General features: G+C 41.1%; 1 protein-coding gene across 5 annotated transcripts in view; it reads right to left on the minus strand.

Moving 5' to 3' along the window:
- phf21b (PHD finger protein 21B) overlaps positions 1-18,745 on the minus strand; it is a 209,628-nt gene that overhangs the window by 125,064 nt on the left and 65,819 nt on the right. For 4 of the 5 annotated variants that reach the window (XM_080190853.1, XM_080190852.1, XM_080190855.1 and 1 more), the window contains 2 exons: positions 17,482-17,739; positions 9,825-9,899 (listed from right to left, as the gene is read on the minus strand). In XM_080190853.1, coding sequence (XP_080046979.1) covers positions 9,825-9,899; positions 17,482-17,739 — 333 coding nt within the window. The remainder of the gene's footprint in view (positions 1-9,824; positions 9,900-17,481; positions 17,740-18,745) is intronic. The other variant, XM_080190854.1, reaches the window with a different exon arrangement.

Genomic DNA, 18,745 nt, shown 5'->3' on the forward strand with positions numbered 1-18,745 from the left:
CCCAAGGAAACCCACGTAGGCGCAGGGAGAATGTGCAAACTCCACACAAGCCCAAAAATCAAACCCAGATCTTTGGCGCTGAGAGCAGCAGCGCTAGTCACTGTGCCTCCCTAGACATTTATCAAGGATTGTTCCTAGGTTAAATATTTCCTCTCGTGCCAATTCCAGATCTAAATCTAGACAATATTTAACCAATTTCTGCTTCAAATGTTTTGGTATTTCTTTCTAATATGATTTTCAATATCGCGTTAATGAGATGACTCATTAAACTTAAAGTTCTAAAATGATTGTATTCCATTGCTTTAGGTTTCTTCAGTAACTTAACGAATAACTAAAGTCTCAAGTTTTTTAAAAGATTATTCTTTCAGGGGATGAGTGTTTTACAGGCAATGCCAGCAATTATTGCCCTTTCATGAGAGTCCTTAAGAAGGTGGGGGTAAGCATCTTCTTGAACTGCAGCGATATATGTGCTATAGGTAGAGCCATAGCGTCTTGAGGGGGGAGTTCTCAGACTTTGTCCTGGTATAGTGAATGTACAGCAATATATTTCAAAGTCAGAATGATATGTGGCTTGGAGGGGAACTTGCAGTGATGGCGTTCCAACAGATCTGTTGCCCTTGTCCTTCTAGGTGTTAGTCATCATGGGTTTGGAAGGTGTTACTGAGGGAGCGTGATGAATTGCTGCAGTGAATCTTGTAGATGGGGCACATTGTTGCCACTGTGCATCAGAGCTGAAGTGAACGTTTAAGCTGGTGGATGAGGTGCTGATCAAAATAGCTGATTTGTTTTGGATGATCAAGTTTCTTGAAAGTTCTTGGAGCTGCATTCATCCAGGCCAGTGTACAGTATTCCAATCACACTCCTCACTTGTGCCTTATGGATGGTAAACAGGCATTGGGCGCCAGGAGACAAGTTATTTGACACAGAATTCCCAGGCCTCTGACCTGCTCTTCTAACCACAGTGTTTACGTGGCTGCTGCAGTTCAGTTTCTGGTTAAAGGTAACCCTTAAGAAGTTGATTGTGAGGGATTCAGCAATGGTAAAGCCGTTGGATGCCAAAAAGGCGATGATTAGATTCTATCTTGCTGATATAGAGCAAGGAAAAAGGAGCGAAAGGCAAGCTGGATGAAGAATTCCTACAATTTACACAGGAGAAAATCTTGACACAATCAAAAACAAGACTACTGTAGATATTGGAAATCTGAAATAAGAACAGGAAATGCTGTAAGCACTCAGCAGGTCTAGCTGGTAGGGAGAGAAACAGATTAAAATGTTTCAGGTTGATGACCTTTCACCAGAACTCAATCCTTAACCAATATGTTTCCACGCCAGTTAGGAAAGAAGCAGCGCTAGATATAGTTGTGGGGAATTGAGTAGGTCAAGTGGATTGTGTCATAATAGGAAAATATCTGGATAAAATGTGCTCATAATATAATTTGGTTTAAATTAGTTACAGAAGGGAGCCAAAAACAACAATCAAAATATCCAACTGGAAGAGAGCAAACTTCAGGTGATATGAGAAGAGATATAGCAGTAAGTGGATTGGAAACAAAGATTGGCCAGAAAAATGAGCAATTGCAGGTCAAGGTGGAGATACTGCAGGTACAAGCCAAGCATATTCCCATGAGGAGGAAAGATGAGGCATTCAAATTTGCAAGAAGGAATAGAGACTAAAGACAGAATAGTAGTTTAGGGGACAATAATTGAAGTAATTATTAAAATTTAGATACCCAAGATCAGAACCAGAGAAGTGCAAATATCTCAGAGGACTGTAAGGCTGATGGAGATTATTGTGATAGGGAGAATTGAGGCCAGAGAATTCAAAACAATGAGGAGAATTTGGAAATAAAGGTGCTGCTTAGAAGGGAGTCAGTGTAGGTCAACAAACAGAGGGGAATGGGTGCACAGGATTTGGTACAATTAAAACACAAGCAGAAGAGTTTTGGATGACCAAAAGTTTATGGAGCAGAACATGCAACCCCAATAGGATTGTTCTGCATTAACAAGAGAGGAGTAGTAGAAACATAGATGAGGGTTTCAGCAGCAGATAAGCTGAGGCAGACGCAAAGTCTGGGAATGTTACAGAAATAAAAATAGGCAATATAAAAGGGAAACAAAAAATCTTTCCAAAACATATTAAAAGTAAAAAGATAATTAAAGAATTGGCAGACCAAGTAGGGAGAAAATAGAAAATCATCTTGTGGAGACAGAAGGCACAGCTGAGGTCATAACAAGTACTTTGTTAAATAGGATGAAGTTAATGTCATAGTAGACATGGAAGGAGTAAACATATTGGATAGTGCTAATTATGTTGGCTTCTTTCAAAGCTAACAAGTCACAGGTCCAGGTAGATCAGGAAAGACTGAGTAGAAATAAAACTCTGACCATAATCTTGCAATTTGCCAAGGATATGGGAGTAACAGCAGAGGACTGGAGGATTGCAAGTGTTCCATCTATGTTCAAAAGAGGCACGAATAAACCTGGTAGCTAGAGGTTAATTAGTCTAATACTAGTGGGGGAAAACTACCAAAGACAAAATTAAATCTCACTTGGAGATGAGTCAAAATGAGCCAGCACAAATTTGTTAAAGGGTTTTTAAAAATATATTTATTCTTTCACAAATTGTAGGCATCGCTGGCTCGACCAGCATTTGACACCCATCACTTATGATGATGGTGGTGAGCCACTTTCCTTGACTGTTATAGTCCATATGGTGCAGGCACACCTGCATTGCTGTTTTAAATTAATGACCCAAGTTGTTTGATGAATGAACAGAAAGAGGGTTGTGAAGTTAGTGTGCAAGTCTGCAAATGGATTTACAAAAGGCATTTGGTAAATTACCACATGACAAGTTTATTCTAAATGTAGAAGCACATGGAATTGAAGGAATGGTAGTAACATGGGTATATGGCTGAGGATAGAAGACAGAGAGAATGCTTTCTGATTGGAGAGCAACATGCAGCAAGATGCCATGGGGTTAGTATTAGGACGATTCATTTTATTGTTGCATACAAATTACCTGGATTCAGATATGGAAAACAATTTTGAAATTTGCAAATGATGCAAAACTTGGCAACATGGTAAACAGTGAACAATTTCATAACCAATTTCAGGAGATATAGACTGATTGGTGAAATGGGCAGAGACTTGACAGATGTAATTTAATATGGATAATTGTGAAACGTTGAACTTGGAGGAACAACGTGGAGAGTAAGTATAATATAAATTGTAGCATTTAAAAGAGGAATCTTTGGCAGGGTAAGTTAATTAGGCAGTTTAAAGTGTTTTGATACTTGGATCTGTAAACTGGACAGCAAATACAAAAGCACGGAAGTCATGTTAAACATTTAGCAATTACTGGTTAGGTCTCCACTGGAGTGTTGTGCACAATTCTGGGCACTGCACTTAGAAAGAATGTCAAGGCAATGGAATGGTACAGAGGAAGATTACCAATAATGGGGATTTATGTGGAGAAAGTGGAAACTTGAATTACTGTCCTCCTCAGAGTAATCTGGGGCAGAATTTTCTCCTCATATTGAGAATCCTGATAGTGCTACCAGAAGTGCATGGCACTCTCAGTCCCAGATGGAGTGACCGGCCATCTGCAATAACATGGCTGGCAGCCAGAGATGCAGAGGTGAAGACCCTGGCCAATCATACAGTAGATAGTTGGCAGCCCTGCTGTTACCTCAAAGGATAGAATATCTGGGTGCCAAATTTAAACAGTACCTGGACAGGTATCCATTCCTTCCCATGCTGCAACACCCTATATCCCTGGAACTAGAAGTCACCATCCGACATCCTCCCTGAATCACTTTGACCTTTAATCCATCATCCTTTATCCTGCCAAGAGGCCAAATTAGATTAGTTGAGATCTTGGGAAGAAATTAGAGCTGGGAGAGATCAAGCTAGGGATGGTCAAGGCCATGGAATGATTTGAAAACAAGGATTCAAATTTTAAAACAGCCATTGGAGGACCAGGTGTCAATATAGATCAGTGAGCACAGAAATAAAAGAAACAAGCAGCAGACAACATCAAATTTATGGAGGGTGGATGGTGGAAGGTTTGTCAGGAGAGCACTGAAATGTTCAAGTCAAGAAGTAAAAATTGCATGGAAAATGATTGTAGTAACAGATAGGCTGAAGAGTGGATTCAGGGTTTCCCATCAATTTCCCACTCTCTTTTCAATCCATTTCTCAAAAACTACCAAATCGACTTTGATGAGGAAATGCCAACTCAGACTAACGTGTTCAAAAGGCATTTGATGGAAGTGCCACACAAAAGGCTATCAGTGTCTAGAAATTCAGTGCATATCTTGAAATTGGTGATGTAACAACTCAAGAAGCCCAACTGGGAAGGAATGGTGTTTATCGTTAAACACAAAGTTAGACCACTGCTCCATGGAATACATTCATAAGTTCCAGCCGGTACACAGTTCCACAGATTCTACCCAGTGCTTCCTTAAAAAGGATGTAGGTGATGAGTTCCAGCAAGGCAGGCAATTGCCAGTAACCTAGCTCTACATGGAGATCAATGAGTGATTCCCCACGGAATTTACAGGGGTTATCACAGGTGGGAAAACAGTATCTTCACAAATAGATTTTTTTTTAAGATCTGGAGGGACATTATTTGGACACAACTTTTTTGGGGGGAGGGGGTGGGTAGCTGTTTGTTTGTTTGAACTGCAACTACTCAGAGAAAAGATTATTTACAGAAAATCCCCTAAGAGCAGAGATTTTAAAATTTCAACCTGCTGTTTTTGAACTGAGATTTGGGGAACGGGCTTTACGAACTGTCTCTCCATCTTGCCTGAAATTCCTTGTGATACTCAACCCGCAGCCAGAAAATCCTCACCCAAGTATAATTTGACTGCAGTTGGAGATTTTGCAAGCCCAGGCAAGTCGTGCGGGTTACAGGTAGTGTGACATGAACCCAAGATCCCAGTTGAGGCCATCCTCATGTGTGCATAAATTGGCCATCAGTCTCTGCTCAACGACTCTATGTTGTCACACAGTTCATGTCTTGGGTTAATATCACACTATCTGTAACCCCCCAACAACTTGCGTGGGCTTGCAAAATCTCACTAACTGTCCAGTCTGGAGACAATACACATCTCTTTAACCTGTGCTTAACGCTCTCTCCACTTACATTGTCTGTACCTTTAAGACTTGAATACCTATAAAGAATCGCAGTCCAGCCATTATTTTGTAAATTGAGTTTGTGTCTTTATATGCAGTTTGTGAACAGAACTCCCACTTACCTGACAAAGGAGCAGCGCTCCGAAAGCTAGTGGCTTTTGCTACCAAATAAGCTGTTGGACTTTAAACTGGTGTTGTGAGACTTCTTGCAGCATTAAAATTTTAAGCCAATGATGCAACCTGCAGAGTAGTAGGGCTTGATAAACTGCACATTCCTCCCAGCCTGATCATAACAAAATGACTAACAAATGTGCTGATAGGCATTAAACAGGTACTTACAAGGCATTATAAGTCGGGGTGCAGAAAATTGAATGACTTGGGTAGAACAATGAAGGATAAAATGGAAAGGAAAAACAGATGGCATATAAACTCCATGAATCAAAAGCGATGAAAAAGAACCTGTATTAGCTAAATCCATGGATGAAGCTGAAAAAGATTGAGTCTTAGCAAAAGCAACAGACAAAGCCAATAGAATGCTTTACGACATGACCAAAATAATAGAACACAAGTTAGAATAAATCAGGATCAAAATTCAAAATGTTCTGAGCAGACTGCGCTAGGTACTGGCTAATGATGGTCAGTGAAGTACAAGGAACATTCAAGCACTGAACCAAGAAAAGAGCTGGGGTTGATCACAGTGTCAAAGATGTATGTTGTGAGGAAACACTGCACCTAAGCCAAGATTTAGGGCATTTGCAAGTTACTAAGACATATGATAGTTAGTGGAATTGAAGAGGCATCCAGAATCAACCTTCAACTTAAATTGAAACAGTAAATTTCCAATGGATAAATTAAGGGTAATGAATTACATCATTATGTTATCTCTTCCTCACTAGATTCTTGTGCAGGCCGAAACCAACAATGCATAGCCTGTATCCCATATCCTTCCTTTCTTCAAAACCAAATTTACTTACTAACACTGCCACAGTACTGCCCATCTCTGATCCCGTCTCACTGTATTGTCAATGTGAACACGACAGCTGTGAAGGCACTTAACTTTTCCCCCAGTGTTGCCCTTGCCTCACTGCAATTTCCAGCCGTCCTGGAGCTTTTAACCTCATTAACATATTTAAAATGCCAACCCATCTTCTAGGGACAGGGTGCTGACACCTCTGGTTCTGTCCAATTAAAACCCAGCAGCTATTTTGTTGACACACTTTTGATACTTGCTCATTCTGAATCTCTCCCCCCACCCAACCAGCCACCCTCAACTAATCCACCTCACTCACCCATGTTAAAACTCCACCCAGTGAGTCCATAGTCTTAATTGCCGATTGCAGGGTATTGCAAGGTGGAGGCTGAACACATCTGGACATGAAGAGCAAGTGGGTTGTAAATCAGTGCACTATATTCCTGAATTTTACTGCACTAGCAGCTGACGACAGCATGACACTGACACAAGCTCTTGGATTAAGAAATCAAGGCACAAAACCATGTAGATTTTGCTACCACATCTAGCATTTGAGGTGATAAACATTGTTGCTTCAAGGGGAAGCTAGATAAGAACATAAAGGAAGAAAGAAATAGCAAGACACGCTGATAAGGCGAGGTGACGTAGGATGGGAGGAGGATTGTGGGGAGCATAAACACCAGCAGCAACATGTGGGCCCGAATGGATTTGTAGCACAGAAACAGCTCAATGTAAAACAAAGTTCAATGTAAATAAAAGCCTTGCCCTTACCACTGAAATCCAAGCTTGGCTCTGTCTTCACTGGTCGCTCCTGCTCACCAATTACACCTGCCCTCACTGACCTACTAGGCACTCCATTTACAAATCCTTCCGTGGCAGAACCCATCTATTTCCACAATCTCCTTGAATCAAATGTTTCATGTGTACTTCACAATATTCCAAAGGATATCCTCCTTTATTCTTTCTTCATTGGAAAGATCTTCACCAATGCAATAACCAACTTCTCTTGAACCTTCTAAATTCTCTGCCTCGTGGCTCCTTTCTTTAGTTTCAAAGCCTCCACAGGTCCACTTTGGACTTCAACATATTTAGATTTTGGGGGGAGGGGGGGGGGGGGTGGAAATTACAATTTTGGTTTAATTTAGCACAAGTGTTGGACAAGGTTCAAATGGTTGCTGCTTAGGAATATTGGTCTTCAAACGTCAAACATAGAAACGGGTACTGCAAAACATTTCAAGACCGGATTAAGCATATCAAAAATAGCATTATGTATGTATTTAATGCTTCAATAAGCATATAGTACAGAATTATCAGTCACTTCACACATCTCAAAACAAAAAGAAAACGCATCTAACCACTAAAATGTTGCAAGCTTGTTATGATTTATAAACATTAATTTTGCAATGTTTAGATTAATTTTCTAATTTCTTGTTGCTATGCCCCCATCGGATCGTGCGAGGAAATAGATGTGTTAATAAACTGGTCCAGTTACTTTATGACCACTGACCCTGTGGTTTATTGTTAGTCCTAACAGCAGACCACATAATTAACAAAGGATACTGGGGTGCAGTCACGCCCCACAGACTGCAATTCATCACTGATAATCAGGAGTGGGAGTAAGATTGATGTTGTTGCCCTGGACTTTGAAAATGGCAAGAATCACAGAGGTACTTGGGCACACTTGAAGGAATAGGCCTAAGCATCGAGATGAGAGGACAACATTCAACACCAGAGGTACTCACTGGGATGGCTGAAGACAGTGATCACAGGGTATTTGGGCTACAGTTGGAGGCTAGGTATAGGAGAGGGATCTCTCCACCAGGAGCACCAAGCCCATTGGGTGGGAAGCAGTTGTGAGGGGAACTCGGATGGCAACTGAAGGGAAGAGTAGGGGAACATAGATGGCGAAGGAGGGGCAGCGGCAAGAAGCATGTGATGAGCAATGGGCGTGCAAAGCAGCTACAGAACTCAAAGGCAGGAGAAACTCCCAAAGGAACTTGGAAATAGCAGGTCAATTCGGGACGATGGGACCTTGCAACGAAGATATGGAGAGCCGGAAACTATACATTAAGCATTTTAACTCTTACTTTCAAGGCAAATGAGGTAGATGAACTAACAGCAACAGTTTTCTTAAGTACTATCACGAGTAAAAAAGATTGTGATACTAAGATGCTTCATTACAACCAGAGAAACCAACAGAGCTATGTGAAGCACTCAAAAGTCATTATGCCCCAAAGCAACTTACAATAGCAGAATAGTTCCGTTTTTATAAGACAACGTGATTGGAAGGTGAATCTATTGTGCAATTTGAGGCAGTGTTGAAGAGACGAGCTGAGCACTGCAAGTTTGGCCCTTTTCTACAGGATGCCTTGAGGAATTGTTTGGTGTGTGGGCTTCTCAATGAAGCTATACTACAGAAACTGCTGACAAAAAAAAAGTCACAACCTTAAAGTGGCTTTTGAGATAGCTACTTTGATGGAAACAGTTGCAAACGAAGCAGAGTTGGGTGTCAATGCCTGAGAACGCACATTAGCCAGTGAGCAACAGAACATGGTGTCAACCATAGAACGCTGCCACACTGTGGCAAGTCTGGCCACAAAGTGCTCACATGCTGCATTCGCAAAACCTAATGCCGCCAATGTAAACAGGAGGGGCATATTTCCTAGAATTGTAAGGTGCAATTAAAAGAGGAATAGGAGAGACGGAGAGAGACAAATCTTAAGAATAGGCACAAGATACATGCCACCAGCCGAGGAGATGACAGAGTTCACCAGACTCTGGTCTTGTGAACTAGAAGAGGAAGAGCCTAAATCAGCAGAATTTCAGTTGAATTTTTTAGTAGCTGGAGAAGCAGCCGATAGATTCTGGGTCCTTCCAAAAGTAGAAGGGAAAGTAATCAAAATGGAAGTGGATACGGGGGCAACGGTATCACTGATCCCGGACTCAGTATATAGAGGTAAGTTGAAGCCTTCAAAGATCACCTTCCATATCAATATGGAGTAAGTGGTGCCGTGGTGAGGATGTGTAATGGTGAAGGTGTGACCAAGGGACCAGTGTGCAGAGCAGTTATTGTATGTGGTCAAGGGTGGCTACTATGCCCTATTTGGTCATTCTTGGCTGCAGAAATTAAAATTAAACTGCAATGTGATTAACAGGCAAGTGGATTCAAAGACAAAGTTACAAGATGCCCTAAAGCAATACAAGGACGTCTACAAAGGGACCCTGGATGAGATGAAGATTCAGCTTCTGTCAGAAGCTCATCCAAGGAGCCTGCAAGCACAGTGCTATACCTGATTAGGCCGAAGGTAGAGACCAATTGAGAACATCTGTTGAGCCCAGGGCACTGGAAGTATTCCCAACGAATGGGCCACCCCAATAGTGCCAGTTTTGAAGACTGACAACATGGTGAGAATGTGTGGTGATTTCAAGATAACCCTTAAACTCAGCAGTGTATGCAGGCCAGTACTCACTTCCTCTGAATGAGGACTTACTTAGTGGATTGGCAGGAGGGAAAAAAAATGTTCAAAAATGGGCTTATCTCAAGCCTATCTTAAACAGGGAGTTGCAGAAGAGTCCCAACTGCATCTGACAATCATAACCCATCAGGGGCTTTTCCCCATTATAAGTGTCTTGCTTTTGGTATTTTGGTCAGCACTTGCCCCTTTCCGAAGGGCAATCAACCAATTCTAAGTAGCTACCTGGGGTCCAGTATTACCTGGACAACATTCTGGTGACGGGCTCCACCAAAAGGCCAATCTTGAAGAGACCCTCCAAGTTGCAGGAAGACGACCTGCAGGTAAAGAAAAAGAAATGCGAAATTTTTAAAACTTCAATTGAATACCTGGGCCAAGATAATGAGGAACTACACAAAGTCGCTGAGAAAATGGGGGTCATCATGAAAGCTCCCAGACCAGAGAGTGTATCGAAGTTATGACCATTTTTGGGATTGATAAATTATGGCAAATTTGTGCCAGACCTGGCCCCACTTCCGAAACCTTTATGCTGTCTGCTGGGTAAAGGCCGGCCGTGGAGATGGACCCAGGGACATGAAGAGATTTACCAAGAGGTAAGACATGTCTTTTGAAGGTCAGAAGTGTTGGTACATTTTGATCTGAAGTTGCCATTGCAATTAACTTGCAATGCTTCGCCTTATGGGGTTGGTGCTCTAATGTCACACACTGTTCTTGGCCTTTGAGTTAAGGTCATTGACAAAAACATTATGTCCAGGTCGAGAAGGAAGGATTAAGTATCATATCTGGGTGAAGAAATTCTCTTATTTCTATACAGCTGTTAACCAATCACAGGCTCCTGACCACCATCTTTGGGTTATATACAAGAATGCCATCTATCGGTTACAACAACGGGCACTACTTTTGGCAGCATACTCCTATGACATATGGTACAGACAGTCTGAACAGCATGGTAACGCTGATATACTTTCAAGGATGCCTCTCCCTCGAGGACCAAATGTTTCAGATTGGCATTTGAAAATTGTGAATTTTCACTCATATGATAATAAGTGCATCAGCGATCCAGGTTCCAAAACGCCGCAAGAAGTGACCCAGTCTAAGTAATGGATTTAATCTTATGGGGGAAGGTTATTCACTGGAATCAGTCTCAGTTTGAGTCCTCTTTACCTATTAAGGAGGTGGGAGTTGTCTGTAACAAACGGATCTCTTTTGTGGGGCGTGACAGTGGTCATTCCTCATTCCATAGAGAGGTGCTACAATAAGTGCACCAAGGGCACTCAGGTGTGGTGCAAAAGAGAATGCCAGGAGCTATTTTTGGTGGTCAGGCATCGACTCCAAGATCGCAAAGGAGGCAGGTGCTTGTGAATCCGGTGTACTGTGGAAAGTACTGCCATTGTTATCCCTCCACCCACGGGAATGGTCTGAGGCTCCTTGACAAAGGATCCATGTAGGCTTTGTAGGTCTGCTGGAACGGAAAATATTTTTGGTGGTGATCAATGCCCTTTCAAAATGGCCAGAAGTAGCAATTATGAAGTTGGTGTCCACAAAGGCGACTATGGAGCAACCCGAGAAGTTGTTTGCTCATTTTGGAAGTCCTGATCAAACAGTGAGCGACAACAGGCCACAATTTGTGGCAAAGGAATTTATGGACTACCTTGACCAGCATGGAGTTCAGCAGGTTAAGTTGGTCCAATAATCATCCTGCAACAAATGTCCAGGCCAGAAAGTTTGGTCGGACCTTAAAATAGGCACTGATGGTGTGTAAATCGATTTTTATGCGCATATTGCAACAATCTCATGTAATGACCCAGGTTTCCCCTGTGTCATTGATGTTTGGCCACAGATTGAGGACCACTTTTGACCTGATGCAGCCAGAGGAGACACGAGAAGTGGTAACAAGAAACTAAGAAAGGCAGATGACCCAAAGAGACAGAAAAACGAGGAAGTTCAGGAAGGCAGAAACTGTTGACAAGGAACTACATGACGGGGGAGAAATGGGTTCCTGCAACAGTGCTGACCCAGATAGGACCAGTGTCATATACTGTTCAGATCCAGGAGAAAGCACACAGATCAGCTGGTGGCTGATCCTCACGTTAGACTGATTATGTCCATGTAGACTTTTAATGTCATTGATATTTCCATTCAAGTTGATGCTCAAGTTATTCTATATAACTGAAGTGTATTTATACAACTGTATTAATAATAATGTGTGTTTATGGGAGCATTTTAAGTAAGAAGGAAGGAGTGTTATGTATGTTGGGGGCATGCTCCTTTAAGAGAGCAGGTCAGATGACCTGGGAGTCATGTGCCACCCTGGGTGGAGCTCACCTGGACTGTCTTATGCTGGCTGTGAAATAGAAACATTAATAAACTGTTCCAGTTACGTTACTACCACTGACTGTCATTTATTATTAGTCTTGATAGCAGGCCACAGACAACATATAGCATGCCTCCTTTGATATAAAGACTAACATTAAAATAAAATGCCTTAAATTCACTACCAGCTGACTAGCAGTTCTCTTTTAATTTGATTACTCAGCGCAATCATGTTCAACATTCCCAAAAACTGCAACAGAAATTCATAAGCATCTCTGGCTATTTCTTTATCATTCGCTATTTAGTTAAAAGAAGAGTTGCTTGCTTACTTGAAAAAATCTGAATGGTGCATCTCCAATAGAAGATCTTTTTCAGTTTATAGCAAAGGTGTCACATAACATTTATACAATAGCGACAATTTCAAATTTTAGTGCAAATAAATGTCTAAAAATAACTATTGAGAAAAATCCATTTTTAAAATGCACTGATAGATGTGCATTTATCCATACTTTCAATTTAAGCCACTAACATTGATGGGAATGTCAACCGATATGCGCTTACGTGTTATAAATCTTACATATGTATGCACATCCAGTCAACAAACCCTAGTTCCTGGGAACAGCACAAATTTTCTTCAATATTAAAACTACCTAACTGAACTTTTAAAGAAGAACCTGCAAGTAAACGAGGTTCCAGTTGCTGCAGCTGAAAGACACAACAGTTCCTCATATTTTTTTTTTTAACTACTATGCTGCATTTTTCATTCTGTTCTAAATGGCAACTATACATCAGTTTTGAATTAATTGATTCAAATTTCATCTTGCCACTTATTTTAAATCTATGAATCTATTTATTTTGTTTCCTTTATGTTCTCCCTGTAACACAAAGATTGCTCGCCAACACTAGCTATTCCAAACATCATAGACTGCTCTACAACCTCATCTGTCTCTCATGTCCATTTTTTAACCACCCATTTTAAGTATCGATTTTTGAGGCTTTTTTCTATTTTGACCTTTACCTCTCCTGCCGTGTCAGAGTTGGAGCAGACTCAATGGGCCAAATGGCCTCCTCGTGTAGGTATTCAATGATTCTGTGATACCTTGCTTTCCTACCTTCTGGAAGGTTGCTAGTACTGCTTTTTTTCTTCACCTATAGCAGCTCTCCAGGTTGCTCTTCATCATTTAAAATTCTTTGTACCCTCACATTTATCTTTGTGTTGGCATTATTCCTTCTTTTGGAGACATATATGAACATATGAAATAAATGCAGAACTAGAACATTCAACCCCTCAAGCCTACTCTGCCATTCAATAAGATCATAGCTGGTCTGTGTTGAGTTCCACGTCCCCAACAACCACCAATAACCTTAGATTCTTATTGGGCAAGAGAATCAATCTCAAAAATATTCAATGACCCCACTTCACCATCTTCTGAGGCAGACAGTTACAAAGTCACATAAGGGACAGAGGCAAAAAAAATCTCATTTCTGCCCTGTTTTTATTTAAAACAGTGCCCCCTAGTTCCGGATTCACCCTGGAAGAGATGGGATCTTCAGAAATTCATGTACAATCCATTTAGTGTTTTGAGGTAAAGGATCTATGCTCTCAACCAGCAAAATTTTACAGTTCCTTCACTTTTCCCCCAAAGATTTCCAAACTGTGACAATACCTCTGGAACTATTGCTCAGGCTTGCTCACTGTCAAGTCCATTTAGATTGCTTTGTTAAAAGTTTATTTGGTGCAACTTACTTAATAATTCTGTTGCTAAGCATCAGCCTGATGACATCTTTCTATTGCTCCTGGAATCAGCATAATCTATTCAATGCCTCATATTATTGTTCAGCCATTCATTCCTTCTTTCCTATTGCCCGTTCACTGCCCTGCTCTACTTTCTCTCATTGCCCTGATAGTCATCATCTGAATCTGGATGCCTTCCCATTGCAACTTCCTGCAACCTCCTCACCTGTTAACTGAGCTGCAGGAAGTTTGGTCCACAATCTTTGTTGCTCATCTCTAGCTTGGCTGGAAAACTCTGGCAATTTATAAACACATTTCAAAATAATGGTTTTGCTGAGCTATGTTATTTATATTTGAATAGTGGTTATGACCATGAGAGTTTCTTTCTTTCTTTGTCCTTCAAATGGAATTGCAACCTGATCACTGTGCCAAATAGTTTATTTTACTACCTTCGCAATCAGCCAGATCAGCTGCAGTCACCGTACTATGGCTCAAGCTCCAACCAAACTAATTTCGAGGGGGTCTGGAAGACTGCTTTAATGTCAAATCTCTGTAGCAATTCCCAAACACAGCCAGCTTATAAGATTCTTGACACAATACTTACAAAATAATACAGGCATAATACAGCTTCAATTTATTAATCAGATTTCCACCTTTGCCTTGATAAAAAGGTGCAATTCTTCCAGGAATCTATGCATTAAAATCATAATTGCAGTTACATACTCTTTTTCACAATTTCAGGATGTCACAAAGCACTTCACAATCAACTAAGTAATTCTTCTGAAGTGCTTTCCACCAAGAAAAAATGGCACCCAATTGCAACCAAACAGCTGTACCAAACAACATCATAATAATCATAATCAGCTTACGATATTAATTGATAAAGAAATATTGACAGGAGACACAGCAAGCCCCCCTGCACCCTTCATAGTGATGCCATGGGATCACTTATGTCCACCTTCATCTGAAAGATAGCACTTGTGACAAGCACTCCTTCAGTAATGCACTATGAATTTCAGCCTAGATTATGTGCTCAAGCCAATATTTCAAAGTTTTTTTTTCTTTCAATTAATGGCTTCTTACCTCTTTCATGTAGCATACCTTACGTAACATGCATTTGTTTAAAATGCATAAATACGATTTTCTACAGATAGGATACAAACATTTTTTAAATACTTGTATTAATTTTAAGATTATGAGCAGTGCTGGCAAGGCCAGCATTTTGTCCTCATCTGTAATGCTTTCGCAAATGGATTGCCTTTTGAAGCACTTTGTTCCCTATGGTGAAACCCCACCCCCAAAATGTTTGGTAGGAAGTTTCAGGATCTTTACCCAATAATAGGGAGAGAGATATTACCAAGTTGGGATGACATGCAAGTTTTGAGCTAATGCACCTGAGGTCTTTGAACTTCAAAGTTGTAGAGATTACGCTTGGGAAGTGTTGCTTTGGTGATTTTCTGCAGTGCATCCTACAGTAATTACACACATTGCCAATGCAGATATGTGGTGAGGAAACTAATCTTTAAGGTAATCATAGATCCTAGAATCCCTACAATACAGGAGGCCTTTTGGCCCTTTGAGCCTGCACAAACCCACCCAGGTCCTATCCCAGTAGCCTCACGAATTTACGCTGCTAATCCCCCTCATGCTCAGAGGCATAGTCAATTAACATAACCTGCACACCTTTGGACAGTGGGAGGAAACCCAGAGCACTCGAAGGAAACCCACGCAGACAGGGGACATGCAAACTCCAGACAGTCATCCCAACCGTGGGACTGAGAGGCAACATTGCTAACCACCGTGCCAATCTATTTTGGGGAGAAAATCAAATAGACTGTGTTGTCTTTGGTGTCAAGCTTCTCGAGTGTTGCAGCTTTACTCATCCATGCAGTCTTTCAGATAGTGCTGAAGATAGAATTCCTACTGGCTTGACTCTCAATGTAATCTACGTAAAAAAGAGGCAAGTCATTCACTAATTTGCTTTGCTCTAGTAGTTACAAATTTGTGTGGTTGGTCTATTTGATTTTCTGGTTCATGTTAATTCCTAAATATTGATGCTGCAAAGTTCAGAGCTAGAAATACAACAAGGCTGATGGTTAGGCTCCCTCTGTGGGGTTGTCACAAAAAAATTCTAAGTGTCAAAGCAGCAAGAAAACTGGAATCCTCTGCACTATCTTTTACCCCCTCCGACACATGACACTTTCTGCGGCCCACCTTGAGCCCCTTGATGAGCACCCCACCTTGCACAGCTCCCCATCATTGAGCATAGCCCCATCTCTACAGCACACTTATGGGAATCAAGTGAGCACTGCCTGGCCATTTCCCCTTGCCGGCGTGAGGGGGAAGCATCCAAGAGGGTGGACTCAGCTGTGTTGAACCCAGTAAGTGGATTTCAATGTAGTCATATGAGAATAAGCTTTGTGCTCTTTCTGGGTGTAAAGCTGTTCTTGCCTGTAAAGGGTGGATGGGGGTGGGTAGATAGTGATCTTTGGCCTCTTTCCCTCGCTTTCTGGCTCTCCATGCTAACCAACCAGCTCAGTGAGCTGGTAAGATCATGGCTTGGGTCTTTGCTAGGACTTATGTAGCACAAATGTTATTGGCACTTAACAGTCAAGCTTGGAAGTTGTCCAGGTCTTAGTGCATGCAAGGGTGGGTTGTTTCATTCTATGGGAAACTGCAAATAGAACAGAAACTCATGCAATCACAGCCAAATGCCACATTTATAAACTTAAGATGGAGCAAAGTCATTGGAGAAGAACTGAAGGTTGATGAATTAAGAACGCAGATCTGAAGAACTCCTGCATTGGTGCAGAATTCTGGATTCAAGTCGTCCAGGTGGAACTCAAAATGAGCAACAGTGAGGTCCAGTGTTAAGGCAGAGAACTTGCCGCTGGACAGCACTGCTGATGACATCTTACAATAGATTACAAACGTTGAGTAGGGAGAAACTGACCGTGTTTGGTTTGCCCTGATTTTTGTGGGCAAGACATATCTGGGCAATCATCCACATTATTTACAGATGTACAGGAACAGCTTTGGTTTTCATCTCCAGTAATCCCCTTTCCCCATGCTTGGAGTCAATTCAATCCCTTCTTCTTCCATAAAGCAATGGAGGTAGTCTTTCTGTATGCTAGTTAAACATTAGTTGCTGTAACATTTCTTGGATAATCTATTGTGATTCTTCCAATGCAAACTTTATTTTAGAAACAGAAACATGGGGCTTTTTCTCCAAATTCACTTCTTTACACGGCCGTATCAGCAGCTTGTCATACTTTGTACGTTAACAAGTAATTAGCTTTGCTGCTGCTTCTGCAGCAGTTTCTTGCTGGTATCATTACCTCATTTTTGTCTTTGTTAAAGGTGATTAAAATGTATTTTGTAGATGTCATTTCTAAAGGGGGTGGTATGGTGGCATAGTGGTTAGCACTGCTGCCTTATAGCACCAGGGACCCTGGTTCAATTCCTGGCTTGGGTCATTCTCTGTGTGGAGTCTGCATATTCCCCCGTGTTTGAATTAGAAAGCAAAATCATACATGACTACTTCCATTTTTGTTCCTCATCACCTACCTGTCACTTAAAATAATTTAATAAAAATGTAGAGTACTTTTGAAATAATGTGAAATTATTCAATTATCTATTAATTGTTTGAAAGCAACTTATTTGCTAAAGATTATTAATAAAGACTTAGCATAGTATTTATATATCATGCAGCACAAAAGAACACTTAAAATTATGCCCTCATAACGAACATCTGATTATTTACATCAATGCTGCACTCAGAGTACCGTCTGAGAACACAATCCTTGCTTTATAGTGTGCTTAGCTACTATTAGTTCCCTGATAGGATCTACCTGTGAGTTTGATGTCTCTGGTACTCTCCTTCCAGTGGAGCTCAAATTGCTCCCTGCCAGTTTGTTTGTTGTTTGGAGGTTGATTGGGGCCATCTGTGGAGGATCTGTGCTTGCTGTCTTCTGTCCATTAATGTGTGCAGTTACCATAGTGATTGGATTCTTAGATGGCACCACTGAAATTGCTATGCTCTGGTTGGGTGCCTTGATGAGTGGAATTGGTTTTGTACTCCCAACAGGACAATTTCTTACTGCAAGCTTCTGAAAGAGAAAAGGAAAACAAAATTTCAATTCTTATTCAATACAAACAATGCACATTTTAGTCAAAGAAAATTTAGGGAAACAAGTTAGAATGAATTGAGCAGAATCAATTAAAACATGCACACAGATTTTCTGATGAAATCTTCTGTATAGTAGTAATACAGAGCAAAATAAATAAAGAACTCATTGCCTCAGCTCGGCCTCATATAAATTAAGAGAACTTCACAAATGCAACTTATTTATTGACATTCATACATTTCAGGAGACAATGGACTGCAACTAAGGTGCATGTCTGACGTGGCTAGTGAATGATTTGCAAATGGCAGTCCCTTTCACAGCAAGCAAAAATAAATAGCACTGGTCTGATGTCAACTGGTACTTTTCTTTCTAGTGGGTTCTATCTTCCAACATCTGGTTATTTCTTTTGTTCTTAGCTTTTTCTACATCCTCCCTGACTGCTCGTCTCCAGGCACTCCACTCAGCAGCAAGGACTTCATTTGCATCATCTCCGACCCTGATCAACTTGCAGACATGGGCATCCTGTGGCCAATAGTAAGCTTTCCACAGATCATGTCTCTGGGAATGAAGCTATCATCCATTTAGCTCAAATCACCCAGCTAAGATGCTGGGGATCACTGCACACTGGTGTATTTCCATATTTAATACTCTGTCTTGCTAGGAGATGCCCAAAATTAATCTGATGCGGCAGAAGTGGAAACTGCTCTGCTGCTTTTCTTCATTTATACAAGTTGTCCATGCTTTGCTACTGTAAAGGAGAATGCTGAAAACACAAACACATATGGAGCTCTGTATTTGCGGTTCGTTTGTTTTTGGCCCACACTCAACTTTTGAGACGACAGCTGTGGCCTTGGCAATCAAGGGACAGGTTGCTAGTAATTATTGTTCTGTCAGCAACTTCCAGAGAGTGAGATTGCCAATGTTGATGGAAGATGGAGTCTTCTTGTCCTAGCTTATAACTTTGGTTGTTCTGATTGTCAGTCCAAAC

This window comes from Carcharhinus amblyrhynchos, chromosome 6 (genome assembly GCF_965287045.1).
Source record: "Carcharhinus amblyrhynchos chromosome 6, sCarAmb.v2.hapA, whole genome shotgun sequence".
Classification (NCBI taxonomy): domain Eukaryota; kingdom Metazoa; phylum Chordata; class Chondrichthyes; order Carcharhiniformes; family Carcharhinidae; genus Carcharhinus; species Carcharhinus amblyrhynchos.